This window comes from Pseudophryne corroboree, chromosome 8 (genome assembly GCF_028390025.1).
Source record: "Pseudophryne corroboree isolate aPseCor3 chromosome 8, aPseCor3.hap2, whole genome shotgun sequence".
Taxonomy (NCBI): Eukaryota; Metazoa; Chordata; class Amphibia; order Anura; family Myobatrachidae; genus Pseudophryne; species Pseudophryne corroboree.
Genome location: NC_086451.1, coordinates 361179417 through 361195813, shown reverse-complemented (window position 1 = coordinate 361195813; position 16397 = coordinate 361179417). Strand labels below are relative to the sequence as shown.

The 16397-nt window shown below is 48.7% G+C and overlaps 1 protein-coding gene across 2 annotated transcripts in view; it reads right to left on the bottom strand.

Annotated features, from left to right (window-relative positions):
* Window positions 1-412: 412 nt before the first annotated feature.
* LOC134949132 (UAP56-interacting factor-like) overlaps window positions 413-16397 on the bottom strand; it is a 170293-nt gene continuing 154308 nt past the window's right edge. For both annotated transcript variants that reach the window (XM_063937540.1, XM_063937539.1), the window contains 4 exons: window positions 10747-10799; window positions 10593-10667; window positions 10331-10451; window positions 413-849 (listed from right to left, as the gene is read on the bottom strand). In XM_063937540.1, the coding sequence (XP_063793610.1) occupies window positions 754-849; window positions 10331-10451; window positions 10593-10667; window positions 10747-10799 (345 nt within the window). In that variant the 3' untranslated portion in view covers window positions 413-753. The remainder of the gene's footprint in view (window positions 850-10330; window positions 10452-10592; window positions 10668-10746; window positions 10800-16397) is intronic.

Below are 16397 nucleotides of genomic sequence, written 5' to 3'. Positions count from 1 at the left end.
GTTTAGGTGCCACCCTGGGGAGTTAGGGTTAGGCTGCAGGGAGGGGGGTTAGGCATTAAGGGGGGAGGGTTAGGCTGCGGGGAAGGGGGAGGTCAGATTTAGGCACCACCGGGGGAGGTTAGGGTCAGGCACTAAGGGCTGAGGTTAGGGTTAGGCTGTGGAAAGGGTGGGTTAGGGGTAGGGGGAGAACAGTCTTAGCGCCCCCCCCTGTCGGGATTTACACTATTGGGATCCCGGCGTCGGTATTCTGACCACCGGCATCCCGTCAGCCAGGATATCATACTGAATCCATACGGTGTATGTCAGGTCTGTAAGTATGACAGGGCAGTAAGGGGAAGTAGCGCCCAATCCCCAAATGTGTTTATATCCTATATGCAGAGAAAAAGGCATCCCTGGCAAAATGAAACAAATAAATGAGCATAGAGGCTTTATCCTGTTGCAAGCTGAACTTCTTTCCAAATAACATTTAGCATTTAAGGGCGGCATGAATAATGACAGGATATTGATAAATGCAACACACATAAAGCTGCAGGGCACGGTCACAAAAACTCCAATGGTGTCTTCTGTGTTTGCTGGAAAGGTCCATTAATATCAATTCTATCAAAAAAAAATCTAAACAAATTGTTCCTGTAATTATATCGGAGTTTGAGCCCGCAATGCATTGCATTGAAAAGTGACATATCTGTATCCAAAATCAGAAGGCCCAGCGGATGTTTAGCTGTATTCCTGTCTTCCGTGCAAATTAAGTTGACATTAAGACAGCATGACTGTCCGGCCCCGTCCTCTTGTTGGTGCGTACTGTCCTTTCATCTTGAGAGAAGAAAACCTCTCATTCAGTGTAACATCAGTCTGCAAAACACATCAGCAATCTGTTACTAGGTTTCGGAGCAGCGTAACGTGAAAGTTCTAACTAAATCTAGTTACATACTGTAAATCATCTAAGTCACTGGTGCAGTTAAGGGCCCTACACACTGCGCGATGCGCCGCCAAGCTGCCCGACGGCAGATACGGCCGACGGGCGACCCGGCGGCGGGGGGCAGTGACGGGGGAGTGAAGTTTCTTCACCCTCCCCCCATCACCCGGCTCCATAGCAGTGCAGGCAGATATGGACGAGCTCGTCCATATAGGCCTTTATGCACAAGCGACCGGGCACCAGCGATGAACGAGCGCGGGGCCGCGCATCATTCATCGCTAGTGTCTCCACACTGAAAGACATGAACGGTATCTCGTTCATTAATGAACAAGATCATTAATATCTTTCACTCATGTCGCCCAGTGTGTAGGGTCCATTAGAAGCAGTGAACAATCTATCAAACATTATTACTGTCTATTCCATTAACCATTATCTAAATAGTAGTGAAACTGCAGATATCCAGTTTGATTAGCAATCTAAAGCTTTAACAATTAATCAATAAATAAGATTTTACTTACCGGTAAAACTATTTCTCGTAGTCTGTAGTGGATGCTGGGGACTCCGTAAGGACCATGGGGATAGACAGGCTCCGCAGGAGACATGGGCACTTCAAGAAATAATTTAGGTTCTGGTGTGCACTGGCTCCTCCCTCTATGCCCCTCCTCCAGACCTCAGTTAGAGAAACTGTGCCCAGAAGAGCTGACAGTACAAGGAAAGGATTTTGGTAATCCAGGGCAAGACTCATACCAGCCACACCAATCAAGCCCTGATGCAACCATAACATAACCCTTATTGAAGCAATAACTATATACAAGCATTGCAGAAGAAGTCCGCACTTGGGACGGGCGCCCAGCATCCACTACGGACTACGAGAAATAGATTTACCGGTAAGTAAAATCTTATTTTCTCTAACGTCCTAGTGGATGCTGGGGACTCCGTAACGACCATGGGGATTATACCAAAGCTCCCAAACGGGCGGGAGAGTGCGGATGACTCTGCAGCACCGATTGAGCAAATAAGAGGTCCTCCTCAGCCAGGGTATCAAACTTGTAGAACTTTGCAAAAGTGTTTGAACCTGACCAAGTAGCCGCTCGGCAAAGTTGTAATGCCGAAACCCCTCGGGCAGCCGCCCAAGAAAGAGCCCACCTTCCTAGTGGAATGGGCCTAAACTGATTTTGGCAGCGGCAATCCAGCCGCAGAATGAGCCTGCTGAATCGTGTTACAGATCCAGCGAGCAATAGTTTGCTTTGAAGCAGGAGCACCCAGCTTGTTGGATGCATACAGGATAAACAGCGAGTCAGTTTTCCTGACCCTAGCCGTTCTGGCTACATAAACCCACAAAGCCCTGACCACATCAAGCAACTCGGAATCCTCCAAGTCACGAGTAGCCACAGGCACCACAATACGTTGGTTTATATGAAAAGATGAAACCACTTTCGGCAGAAATTGTGGACGGGTCCGCAATTCTGCTCTATCCACATGGAAAACCAGATAGGGGCTTTTATGTGACAAAGCCCCCAACTCTGACACACGCCTAGCCGAAGCCAAGGCTAATAGCATGACCACCTTCCAGGTGAGATATTTAAACTCCACCGTTTTAAGTAGTTCAAACCTAGTGGGATTTCAGGAAACTTAACACCACGTTAAGATCCCAAGGTGCCACTGGAGGCACAACAGGAGGCTGAATATGCAGCACTCCCTTTACAAACGTCTAAACTTCAGGTAGAGAAGCCAGCTCCTTTTGAAAGAAAATGGATAGGGCCGAAATCTGGACCTTAATGGAACCCAATTTTAGGCCCAAATTCACTCCGGACTGTAGGAAGTGAAGGAAATGGCCCAGCTGGAATTCCTCCGTAGGAGCATTCCTGGCCTCACAGCAATAAACATATTTTCGCCATATACGGTGATAATGTTGAGCTGTCACGTCCTTCCTAGCCTTTATCAGCGTAGGAATGACCTCATCCAGAATGCCTTTCTCTGCTAGGATCCGGCGTTCAACCGCCATGTCGTCAAACGCAGGCGCGGTAAGTCTTGGAACAGACAGGGCCCCTGTTGCAACAGGTCCTGTCTTAGAGGAAGAGGCCACGGGTCCTCTGTGAGCATTTCTTGCAGATTTGGACATCAAGTCCTTCGTGGCCAATCTGGAACAATGAGGATTGTTCCCACTCCTCTTTTTCCTACTATCCTCAGCACCTTGGGTATGAGAGGAAGAGGAGGAAATACATAGACCGACTGGAACACCCACGGTGTCACCAGGGCGTCCACAGCTACCGCCTGAGGGTCTCTTGACCTGGCGCAATACCTCTGTAGCTTTTTGTTGAGGCGGGATGCCATCATGTCCACCTGTGGCAGTTCCCACCGACTTGTAATCTGTGTGAAGACTTCCTGATGAAGTCCCCACTCTCCCGGGTGGAGGTCGTGTCTGCTGAGGAAGTCTGCTTCCCAGTTGTCCATTCCCGGGACGAACACTGCTGACAGTGCGCTTACGTGATTCTCCGCCCAGCGAAGAATTCTGGTGGCTTCGCCATCGCCACCCTGCTCCTTGTGCCGCCTTGTCGGTTTACATGAGCCGCTGCGGTGATGTTGTCTGACTGAATCAGAACCGGTTGGTCGCGAAGCAGGGTCTCCGCTTGACGTAGGACGTTGTATATGGCCCTTAGTTCCAGGATGTTGATGTGAAGGCAAGTCTCCTGACTTGGCCACAGACCTTGGAAATTTCTTCCCTGTGTGACTGCTCCCCAACCTCGGAGGCTTGCATCCGTGGTCACCAGGACCCAGTCCTGAATGCCGAATCTGCGGCCCTCAAGAAGGTGAGCACTCTGCGGCCACCACCGGAGTGACACCCTGGCCCTGGGGGATAGGGTGATTAACCGATGCATCTGAAGATGTGATCCGGACCACTTGTCCAGTAAGTCCCATAGAAAGGTCCTCGCATGGAACCTGCCGAAGGAAATGGCCTCGTATGATGCCACCATCTTTCCCAGGACTCGAGTGCAGTGATGCACTGACACCTGTTTTGGTTTTAATAGGTTCCTGACCAGTGTCTTGAGCTCCTGAGCTTTCTCTATCGGGAGATAAAACCTTTTCTGGTCTGTGTCTAGAATCATGCCCAGGAAAGGCAGACGAGTCGTAGGAACCAACTGCGACTTTGGAATATTTAGAATCCAGACGTGTTGCCGTTACACTTCCAGAGAAAGTGCTACGCTGATCAGCAACTGCTCTCTTGATCCTGCTTTTATGAGGAGATCGTCCCAGTATGGGATAATTGCGACCCCTTGCTTCCGCAGTAGTACCATCATTTCCGCCATTACCTTGGTAAATATTCTCGCTGCAGTGGAGAGACCAAACGGCAACGTCTGAAACTGGTAATGACAATCCTGCACCACAAATCTGAGGTATGCCTGATGAGGTGGATAAATGGGGACATGAAGGTATGCATCCTTTATGTCCAGAGACACCATGAAATCCCCCCCCTTCCAGGCTTGCGACGACCGCTCTCAGCGATTCCATCTTGAACCTTTTCAGGTATATGTTCAGGGATTTTAAATTCAATATGGGTCTGACCGAACCGTCCGGTTTCGGGACTACAACATGGTCGAATAGTAACCCCCTCCTTGTTGAAGGAGGGGAACCTTGACCACCACCTGTTGAAGATACAATTTGTGAATTGCAGTTAACGCTATTTCCCTCTCGTGGGGGGAAGCTGGCAGGGCCGATTTGAGGTATCAGTGAGGGGGCATCTCTTCGAATTCCAGCTTGTATCCCTGAGACACAATATCTATTGCCCAGGGATCCAACTGGGAGTGAACCCACTTGTGGCTGAAATTTCGAAGACGTGCCCCCACCGGGCCTAGCTCCGCCTGTGGAGCCCCAGCGTCATGCGGTGGATTTTGTAAAGGCCGGGGAGGACTTCTGTTCCTGGGAACTAGCTGTGTTGTGCAGCTTCTTTCCTCTGCCCCTGCCTCTGGAAAGAAAGGACGCACCTCGGACTTTCATGTTTCTTTGTGATCGAAAGGACTGCATTTGATAATGTCGTGCTTTCTTAGGCTGTGCGGGAATATAAGGCAAAAGATCAGAATTACCAGCTATAGCTGTGGAGACCAGGTCCGAGATACCTTCTCCACACAATTCCTCAGCCTTGTAAGGTAAACCTTCCATATGCCTCTTTAGTCGGCATCACCTGTCCATTGCATGTTCCACAGGACACTTCTAGCAGAAATCGACATAGCGTTGACTCTAGAACCCAGTAGACTAATGTCTCTTTGGGCATGTTTTATATATAATATATATATATATATATATATACACACACATACTAGGGTCTCAATCTCTGCTGATAAGGTATCTGTCCACGCTGCTACAGCGCTATAAACCCATGCCGACACAATCGCCGGTCTGAGTAGTGTACCAGAATGTGTGTAAATGGACCTCAAAGTACTTTTACTGCATGCTATCTGCAGGATCCCTGAGGATAGCTGTTAAGTCAGCGCTACCTTTTGGGTAAACGTGACAAGCTTTGTCCACCCTAGGGGAAGATTCCCATCGTATCCTGGCCCTAGTAGGGAAAGGATACTCCCTGAGAATTCTTTGTGGGAAACTGCAGTCTCTTGTCTGGAGATTCCCGCTCTTTTTCTTCATGAGAGGAGGGAAATTTACCTCAGCTTTCTTCCCCTTAAACATGTGTACCCTCGTGTCAAGGACAGATGAGTCATCAGTGATATGCAAAACATCTTTTATTACAATAATCATATATTGAATACTTTCCTGCCAGTTTGGCTGTAACTTTGCATTATCGTAGTCGACACTGGAGTCAGACTCCGTGTCGATATCAGTGTCTATTATTTTGGATAGTGAGCATTGTGAGACTCTGAAGGTCTCTGCGACATAGGGACAGACATGGGTAGATTCCCTGTCTGTTCTCTAATCTGTTGTGCAATAAATTTACCTTAGCACTTAATTTCACATATCCAAACAGGTGTCTGCGTTGTCGACGGAGACACCACTCACACACACATTTGCTCCAACTTCTCCTTAGGGGAGCCTTTTACCTCAGACATGTCGACACACACGTACCGACACACCACACACTCAGGGAATGCTCATCTGAAGATAATTCCTCCACAAGGCCCTTTGGAGAGACAGAGAGAGAGTATGCCAGCACACACCCCAGCGCTATATGACCCAGGAAAAAACACAGCAATTTAATGTTTACCCAGTAGCGCTGTTATTATCTGCGCCGATTTATGTGCCCCCCCCTCTTCTTTAAAACCCTCTCTTCTACCGTGGTATAAACAGGGGAGAGACCGGGGAGCTTCCTCTCAGCGGTGCTATGTAGAAAAAACATGGCGCTGGTGAGTGCTGAGGGAGAAGCCCCGCCCCCTCGACGGCGGGCTTCTGTCCCGCTAAAAGTGTAAAATTGGCGGGGGCTCCTGCATATATACAGTGTCCAGCTGTATATATGCTCCTTTTGCCAAATAAGAGGTTTATATTGCTGCCCAGGGCGCCCCCCCCCCCCCTGCGCCCAGCACCCTTACAGGGACCGGAGTATGTGAGGTGTGTGGGAGCAATGGCGCACAGCTGCAGTGCTGTGCATTACCTCAGTGAAGACCACGGAGTCTTCTGCCGCCTGTGAAGTCTTCTTTGCTTCTCATACTCACCCGGCTTCTGTCTTCCGGCTCTGCGTGGGGGGCGGCAGCGCGGCTCTGAGATCGGACGGCGAGGGTGAGATCCTGCGTACGATCCCTCTGGAGCTAATGGTGTCCAGTAGCCTAAGAAGCAGGACCTAGCTTCAGAGAGTAGGGCTGCTTCTCTCCCCTCAGGAGAGTCTGTTGCCAGCAGAGCTCCCTGAAAATAAAAAACCTAACAAAATACTTTCTCTCAGCAAACTCAGGAGAGCTCACTGAAAAGCACCCAGCTCGTCTGGGCACAGTATCAAACTGAGGTCTGGAGGAGGGGCATAGAGGGAGGAGCCAGTGCACACCAGAACCTAAATTCTTTCTTGAAGTGCCCATGTCTCCTGCGGAGCCCGTCTATCCCCATGGTCCTTACGGAGTCCCCAGCATCCACTAGGACGTTAGAGAAAATCCTATATAATAAAAGGCTAACATTGCTTCTCACCTCTATGGGGGGAAATGCAAGTGTTTTGTGCACTGGTGGCCACTAGATGGCGCCTGATGGAGCAATTCAAGTGTTGCTCCCTTCGGCTGTGCACAGGCGCCTGCGCTGACATTACGGTTATGTTGTTGCTAACATATGGTCCAATTCTGATACTAAACACTAGGAGGCAGATGTATTATACTGGTATGGATCGTGACGGTATACAGTAGCTCTTCCTGCTTTGCCTCGGCAGGAAGCGGTAGCGACAAGATGTATGAACATCTTGTATGGCGGAGTGGAGGAGTGAAGACTCCCCCCCCCCCCCCCCTCCCTCTGTGATCCCTGCCAGAGTCCACAACGCATTAGCCTAGTGCACTGTGTCTCTCCTTCCTGCCTGCTCCACTGGGCAAGTGCGAGATCTCCCGTGCAGCCCATAGCCCAGCAGCCGGAGGCAGCACTGTCCCTGCTGTGGTGGTGGGGCAACGTCAGCTGCAGCGGTCAGAACAGTCAACTACACTGACCATTCATACACTGCCTAGAATATTGTGGTGCCCCTGTCATTTACCACACATCTCATTCATACATGGGGAAGAAGCCGTATCAGCAGATACCACTAAATCCCCATAACGGCAACTAATACTGGGTAACAACATACATTTCAAATGTAGCCATGAGTGGGTGTTCAAAATGGACAGATATGGTACTCAGGATTAGCAGATCACATGGGGGAGCGTTGGAGAAAATCGGCTGAATTATGGTACAGGCACACAAGTGGGTATACACTACCAGATTTCCAGGTATGCTTGAATATCGTATCAGGACATCAATTATTTAAAAGTATTCAGGGGCAGCCATCAATATCATTACAATGCCAATATCTGCATCAAAATCACTACAGTTTGATAACTGGGATCAGTTAAGACCCTTTCAGCCATAGCGAGAACGTCAGGTTTTGCCAGGGCTAACCCAAACTACCCGGGTCTCGCTTATGTCTGACATGCACCAACCTGGGAAAACATTCCTGGGTTGGAACCCCTGCTACTGACCATGGTTTCTCCCAGGACATACATCCCAAGTAGACAACCCAGGTTATGTGTGAATGATGCAAACCCACAGAAGCTCCTGATTGGTGTTCAGGCTGCTTGGAGAAGGCAGGGATGCACTATCAAATGGAAACTTTACTCGTCACAGCCCGGATACGGTTTTGCTAGCTTGTCAGCGGATATCTCCAGTTCCATCATAGTTCCCCCCCCCCCCCCCCCCCCCTCATGTAGGATTCCAGGGCAGATCTGGCTTATGTCTGAAAAGGGTTGACCGGGGAATTTCCCAGGTGTCGGGTGTAGTGTGAAAGGGGTCTGAGAAGGGAATTTTCCGGGTCTCGGGTGTAGTGCGAAAGGGGTCTGAGAAAGGAATTTTCCGGGTCTCGGGTGTAGTGCGAAAGGGGTCTGAGAAGGGAAATTCCCGGGTCTCAGGTGTAGTGTGAAAGTGTGAAAGGGGTCTGAGAAGGGAAATTCCCGGGTCTCAGGTGTAGTGTGAAAGGGGTCTGAGAAGGGAAATTCCCAGGTCTCGGGTGTAGTTTGAAAGGGGTCTGAGAAGGGAAATTCCCGGGTCTCAGGTGTAGTGTGAAAGGGGTCTGAGAAGGGAATTTCCCAGGTCTCAGGTGTACTGTGAGAGGGGTCTGAGAAGGGAAATTCCCGGGTCTCAGGTGTAGTGTGAAAGGGGTCCGAGAAAGGAATTTCGCGGGGTCTCAGGTGTAGTGTGAAAGGGGTCTGAGAAGGGAAATTCCCGGGTCTCAGGTGTAGTGTGAAAGGGGTCTGAGAAGGGAATTTCCCGGGTCTCAGGTGTAGTGTGAAAGGGGTCTGAGAAGGGAATTTCCCGGGTCTCAGGTGTAGTGTGAAAGGGGTCTGAGTAGGGAAATTCCCGGGTCATACTGTATGTCTGAAAGGGGTATTGGATTCTTTAGGAAACACTACTAAAATTATACCCCTTTCAGACAGAGAAAAGAGCCTGGTAATTTCCCGGTTTGGGAAGGGCCGGCCTGGGATTTTTTTCTGTCTGAAAGGGTCAACACGGGAATGAATTCCCCGGACTTCAACCCAGGTTTCTACCTGGGTTTCTCCAGGATCGTACACGGGTTGCCGGCTGTCTGAAAGGGTCCGACTCTGTATTTTCGAAACGGGTCACGGTTAACAGCGCTTATTGGCTGAGCTGGCGGGGCACTGGCGATTGGCTGAGCGGGCGTGGCACTGGCGTCTGTGGTCACAATTGTGCTGCAGGGGAAACGGATGAGAGAGACAGCATGGTGCACTGGAAGGAGGAAGAGATCAGGGAACTGCTTTCTGTTAGAGGGGAGGAGGAGATCCGGAAGCAGATCACTGGGACAACGAAGGACGCCACGGTGTACGCCAACATTGCAAAGATACTTACCTAAAGGGGCATTGAGCGTACATTTTCATGACCTCAACTCTGTGTGCCATAAATACAGTCCATTTCTTATGACACACAAGTCTATTGCAGGGCTGACACTGGTTCTGTCTGAAAGGGGTCGACACGGGAATATTCTGGGTTATATGTGCTGTGTGAAAGGGGGTTAGGACCTGTAACCTGGGTTTTTCCCGGCTTCACAAAACCGGAAAAAAACAGGGAATTTGAGATTTTTCTGTCTGAAAGTGGTAATAGAAACTGTTTTATCAAGGTTATCCCCAGGATACTTGGTTTATAGCAGCACTTTATAGAGCCAATCTAGGCAGTGTCCATGCAACGTTTCATTTACTTTCCAAATAATCTAAAACTATGATTTCAGGTTGGTCCAAGTGGAACTAAACCCAAAGAGGAAACCTCTTCTATTTGTACATGTAGTGTAGGATGCATCTTCTGCTGACTGGGGCTCTGGTACAGTATTACTGTTACAGTTCTGCCCACCTACCAATGTAGCACAATAGTGAGAGTCTGGGACACTGCTGTGTGACAGAGAAGGGACTATAAGCTGGGGTGAGGATCGAAACATCAGGCCACAAACGTTGTACTAGCTGAGGCTGAGGAGAGGACCTACATTCCTATTAAAGATGGTAACTTGCAAACTGTGTTATGATGACTGCAAAATAATTCTATGAATGTGAAAATATTTAGCATCCAAACAGTTTTCTGGGAAGACAGGTTAGATTTCCCATCACATCAACATACTGTATGCACCAAGTCCTAAACCTTACAGAAAATGAGGGTAACAGTCCATTAGCAAGGGGGCATTGCAGTGTACACAAATATGTAACCACTGGAAGATACAGGTTAAGGAACACCCTAACTAAATGGTTAATGACTCACATGATTGGCCATAGCTCGGAAGTTGAATCTCAGGGGTACGCCTTTAGGAGGAGGATCTGTGAGCTGCCCTGCTGGTTTCCTCGGTCTGCCTCCAGGTCGCTTCATTCTGGTTTTGGTGGCTCTGTCATATACAAACCAGGTAATGTTAACCAACAAGAAAAGCTAGAGAACATGTTACCCATGCAACAAGCGCCAAACTAAAGAGGGATAGGCTAAGGAGCTGGAGAAGTTTAGTGTGACACCATGCAAAAGTTATACTCACTGTGAAACAGGACTTGCTTTAGGGTTAGGAACGGAAACAGTTAAAGTTGATCCGAAACCCTCATTGTTTTGCCACCTGTTAATAAAATACAGAGTGTGAATACAAATTTTATATTATTTACATGACAAAGAAAACAAACATACAACCTACTGACCTTCCTGCATTTAGCTGTCTTTTCCCATGATTCAGTGTGACCTGTGGTGCTAACTACCAACCGAAAATAAAACATGTTAAGGTTTATATAGCAGGATGTCAGGTGCAATTAAAAACAGTTGGGTAGATGTATGATACCGGCGCATATCATACCTACATCACTCTTCCCGTTTTGCCTCTTCACCGAGCCCCCCACCCCAGCTGTCTCACTGTGCATGCGTGAGATCTCACAAGTCTCGTAAGATCTCCTAATCAGCCCGGAGCTGGAAGCCGCCACTGCCAGGGACAGCGTTATCCCAGCTGTGGAGATAGGGCTTCAACACCTGCAGCTGTCGAAATAGATAGCTGCAGGTGTCGAGGGCTGACCGCTTATACATTGTCCCCGTATAGCAGACGGCTATCTTTAAGATAGAAATGCCGATATGGACAGGGTCATTTTACACACACCGCAGCTGTCATACATGGGGGCGGGGGGTAAGCGGTATAGCGCACATAACGTGCGGTGAATCCGCATCACCCAATACCAATGCTTCTTACATCTACCCCAGTAGTCACTGATGGCTGCAATGTTACATAGGAAGAAAAACACAATCTTGGTACACTAAAAAGGAAATGTCTACCTATGGTGTATTAAACCACATTCTCAGCACAGTCATGCAGATTATTCATCTCTATAGTCAATCTGTCCTTAGTATACGCTAAACGCAAACGCAATATAGCTATAACATGTGTGCTTCAGGTGTGTATATTATATCATTGTGTACGGACTATGGGGGTAATTCAGAGTTGATCGCAGCAGCAAATTTGTTAGCAGTTGGGCAAAACCATGGGGGTCATTCCGAGTTGATCGCTCGCTAGCAACTTTTTGCAGCGCTGCGATCAGGTTAAATCTCGGCAAAACTGCGCATGCACCGCAATGCGCAGGCGCGTCGTACGGGTACAAAGAGGATCGGTGCTGGGCGATGGATTTAACGAATCCATTCGCACAGCCAATCGCAAGGTGACTGACAGTTTGTGGGTGTCAACTGACCTTTTCTGGGAGTGTTTTGAAAAACTCAGGCGTGTCCAAGCATTTGCAGGGCGGGTGTTTGACGTCAATTTCCGGGACCAAAAAGACTGAAGTGATCGCAGCGGCTGAGTAAGTCCAGACCTACTCAGAAGCTGCAAAAAACTTGTTTGTGCAGTCGGCTGCAAAGGCGTTCGCACACTTGCAAAGCTAAAATACACTCCCCCATAGGCGGCGACTATCTGATCGCAGTGCTGCAAAAAGTTGCTAGCAAGCGATCAACTCGGAATGACCCCCCATGTGCACTGCAGGGGGGGCATATATAACATGTGCAGAGAGAGTTAGATTTGGGTGGGGTATGTTCAAACTGAAAATAAGAATTTACTTACCGATAATTCTATTTCTCGGAGTCCGTAGTGGATGCTGGGGTTCCTGAAAGGACCATGGGGAATAGCGGCTCCGCAGGAGACAGGGCACAAAAGTAAAGCTTTTCCGATCAGGTGGTGTGCACTGGCTCCTCCCCCTATGACCCTCCTCCAGACTCCAGTTAGGTACTGTGCCCGGACGAGCGTACACAATAAGGGAGGAATTTTGAATCCCGGGTAAGACTCATACCAGCCACACCAATCACACCGTACAACTTGTGATCTAAACCCAGTTAACAGTATGATAACAAAAGGAGCCTCTGAAAGACGGCTTCCTACAACAATAACCCGATTTTTGTAACAATAACTATGTACAAGTATTGCAGAATAATCCGCACTTGGGATGGGCGCCCAGCATCCACTACGGACTCCGAGAAATAGAATTATCGGTAAGTAAATTCTTATTTTCTCTATCGTCCTAGTGGATGCTGGGGTTCCTGAAAGGACCATGGGGATTATACCAAAGCTCCCAAACGGGCGGGAGAGTGCGGATGACTCTGCAGCACCGAATGAGAGAACTCCAGGTCCTCTTTTTGGCAGGGTATCAAATTTGTAGAATTTTACAAACGTGTTCTCCCCCGACCACGTAGCTGCTCGGCAGAGTTGTAATGCCGAGACCCCTCGGGCAGCCGCCCAAGATGAGCCCACCTTCCTTGTGGAATGGGCATTTACATATTTTTTGCTGTGGCAAGCCTGCCACAGAATGTGCAAGCTGAATTGTACTACAAATCCAACGAGCAATAGTCTGCTTAGAAGCAGGAGCACCCAGCTTGTTGGGTGCATACAGGATAAACAGCAAGTCAGATTTCCTGACTCCAGCCGACCTGGAAACTATATTTTCAGGGCCCTGACAACATCCAGCAACTTGGAGTCCTCCAAGTCCCTAGTAGCCGCAGGTACCACAATAAGCTGGTTCAGGTGAAACGCTGACACCACCTTAGGGAGAAACTGGGGACGAGTCCACAGCTTTGCTCTGTCCGAATGGACAATCAGATATGGCTTTGTGAGATAAAGCCGCCAATTCTGACACTCGCCTGGCCGAGGCCAGGACCAACAGTATGGTCGCTTTCCATGTGAGATATATCAAATCCACAGATTTGAGTTGTTTAAACCAATGTGATTTTAGGAATCCCAAACTACGTTGAGATCGCCCAGTGCCACTGGAGACATCAAAAGGGGGTTGTATATGCAGTACTCCCTTAACAACTTCTGGACTTCAGGAACTGAAGCCAATTTCTTTCTGGAAGAAAATCGACCGGTCGAAATTTGAACCTTAATGGACCCCAATTTGAGACCCATATACACTCCTGTTTGCAGGAAATGTAGGAATTAACGTAGTTGAAATTCTTCCGTGGAGCCTTCCTGGCCTCACACCATGGAACACATTTTCACCTAAGCAGTGATAATGTTGTGCGGTCACCTCCTTCCTGGCTCTGACCAGGGTAGGGATGACCTCTTCCGGAATGCCTTTTTCCCTTAGGATCCGGCGTTCACCCGTCAACGCGGCTGCGGTAAGTCATGGAACAGACATGATTCTTGCTGAATCAAGATCCTTTCTAGTATCTCTTGAAGTTCCGGGTACCAAGTTCTTCTTGGCCAAACCGGAGCCACGAGTATAGTTCTTACTCCTCTCCTTCCTATCATTCTCCATACACTGGGTATGAAAGGCAGAGGAGGGAACACATACACCGACTGGTACACCCACGGTGTTACCAGAGCGTCCCAGCTATTGCCTGAGGGTCTCTAGACCTGGCGCTTCATGTGGGACGCCATCATAACCACCTTTGGTCTTTCCCAACGGTTTTACAAACATGTGGAAACTTCCAGATGAAGTTCCCACTTTTCCGGGTGGAATTCATTCATGCTGAGGAAATCTTCCTAGTTGTCCACTCCCGGAATGAGCACTGCTGACAGTGTTATCACATGATTTTTCGCCCAGCGAAGAATCCTTGCTGTCATTGCCCTCCTGCTTCTTGTGCCGCCCCGTCTGTTTACGTGGGCGACTGCCATGATGATGTCCTACTGGATCAGCACCGGTTGACTTTGAAGCAGAGGTCTTCCTAGGCTCAGAGCATCGTAAATTGCCCTTAGCTCCAGTATATTCATGTGGAGAGAAATCTCCAGACTTGACCACACTTCCTTGGAAATTTCTTCCCTGTGTGACTGTTCCCCAGCCTCTCAGACTGGCATCCGTGGTCACCAGAACACAGTCCTGAATGCTGAATGTGCTGCCCTCTAGAAGATGAGCACTCTGCAGCCCCCACAGAAGAGACACCCTTGTCCTTGGAGACAGGGTTATCCGCTGATGCATCTGAAGATGCGATCCGGACCATTCGTCCCGCAAATCCCCCTGAAAAGTTTTTGCGTGAGATCTGCCGAATGGAATCGCTTCGTAAGAAGCCACCATTTTTCCCAGGACTCCTGTGCATTGATGCACTGATACTTGGCCTGGTTTTAGGAGGTTTCTGACTAGGTCGGATAACTCCCCTGGCTTTCCCCTCCAGGAGAAATACCTCTTTCTGGACTATGCCCAGAATCATTCCTAGGAACAGCAGACGTATCATCGGAAAACAGCTGCGATTTTTGGAATATTTAGAAACCACTCGTGCTGTCGTAGAACTACTTTAGATAGTTCTTTTCCGACCTCCAACTGTTCTCTGGAAACTTGCCCCTTTCAGGATATCGTCCAAGTAAGGGATAATTAAGATGCCTTTCTTCTTTTAAGAATCATCTTTTTCGGCCATTACCTTGGTAAAGGCCCGGGGTGCCGCGGATAATTCAACGGCAGCGTCTGAAACTGATATTGACAGTTCTGTATCACGAACCAGAGGTACCCTTGTTGAGAAGGGCAAATTTGGACATGGAGGTAATCCTTGATGTCCCAGGGACACCATATAGTCCCCCTTTTTTCCGGTTCTCTATCACTGCTCTGAGTGACTCCATCTTGATTTGAACCTTTTTATGTAAGTGTTCAAAGATTTCAGATTTAGACTATGTCTCACCAAGCCGTCTGGCTTCAGTACCACAATATAGTGTGGAAGACTAATACCCTTTTCCTTGTTGTAGGAGGGGTACTTTGATTATCACCTGCTGGAAATACAGCTTGTGAATTTTTTCCCAATACTGCCTCCCTGTCGGAGGGAGCCGTTGGTAAAGCAGGCTTCAGGAACCTGCGAGGAAAAAATGTCTCGACTCTCCAATCTGTACCCCTGGGATAATACTTGTACGATCTAGGGGTCAACTTGCGAGTGATCCCACTGCGCGCTGAGGACTCTTGAGACTACCCCCCCACCTCACCTGAGTCCGCTTGCACGGCCCCAGTGTCACGCTGAGGACTTGGCAGACGCGGTGGAGGGCATCTTTTCCTGGGAAGGGTCTGCCTGCTGCAGTCTACTTCCCTTTCCTCTATGTCTGGGCAGATATGACTGGCCTTTTGCCCGCTTGCCCACATGGGAAACGGAAGGATTGAGGCTGAAAAGACAGTGTCTTTTTCTGCTGAGATGTAACTTGGGGTAAAAAGGTTGGATTTCCCAGCTGTAGCCGTGGCCCCCAGGTCCGATGGACCGACCCCAAATAACTCCTTCCCTTTATACGGCAATACTCCATGTGCCGTATGGGATCTGTATCACCTGACCACTGTCGTGTCCATGACATCTTCTGGGAGATATGGACAACGCACTTATCTTGATGCCAGAGTGCAAATATCCCTCTGTGCATCTCGCATACATATATATAGAATGCATCCTATTAAATGCTCTATATCAATAAAATATTTTTAGTCAGGGAATTCGACCAAGCCAACCCAGCACTGCATCTCCAGGCTGATGGCGATCGCTGGTCGCAGTATAACCACCGTATGTGTGTATATACTTTTTAGGATATTTTTCCAGCTGCCTATCAGCTGGCTCCTTGAGGGCGGCCGTATCTGGAGACGGTAACGCCACTTGATAAGCGTGTGAGCGCCTTATCCACCCTAAGGGGTGTTTTCCTAACTTCTGGCGGGAAAGGGTATAACGCCAATATTTGCTATCGGGGTAAACCCACGCATCATCACACACTTCATTTTATTTTATCTGATTCAGGAAAAACTACAGGTAGTTTTTTCACTCCCACATAATACCCTTTTTTGTGGTACTTGTAGTATCAGAAATATGTAACACCTCCTTCATTGCCCTTAACGTGTGGCCCTAATGAGGAATACGTTTGTTTATTCACCGTCGA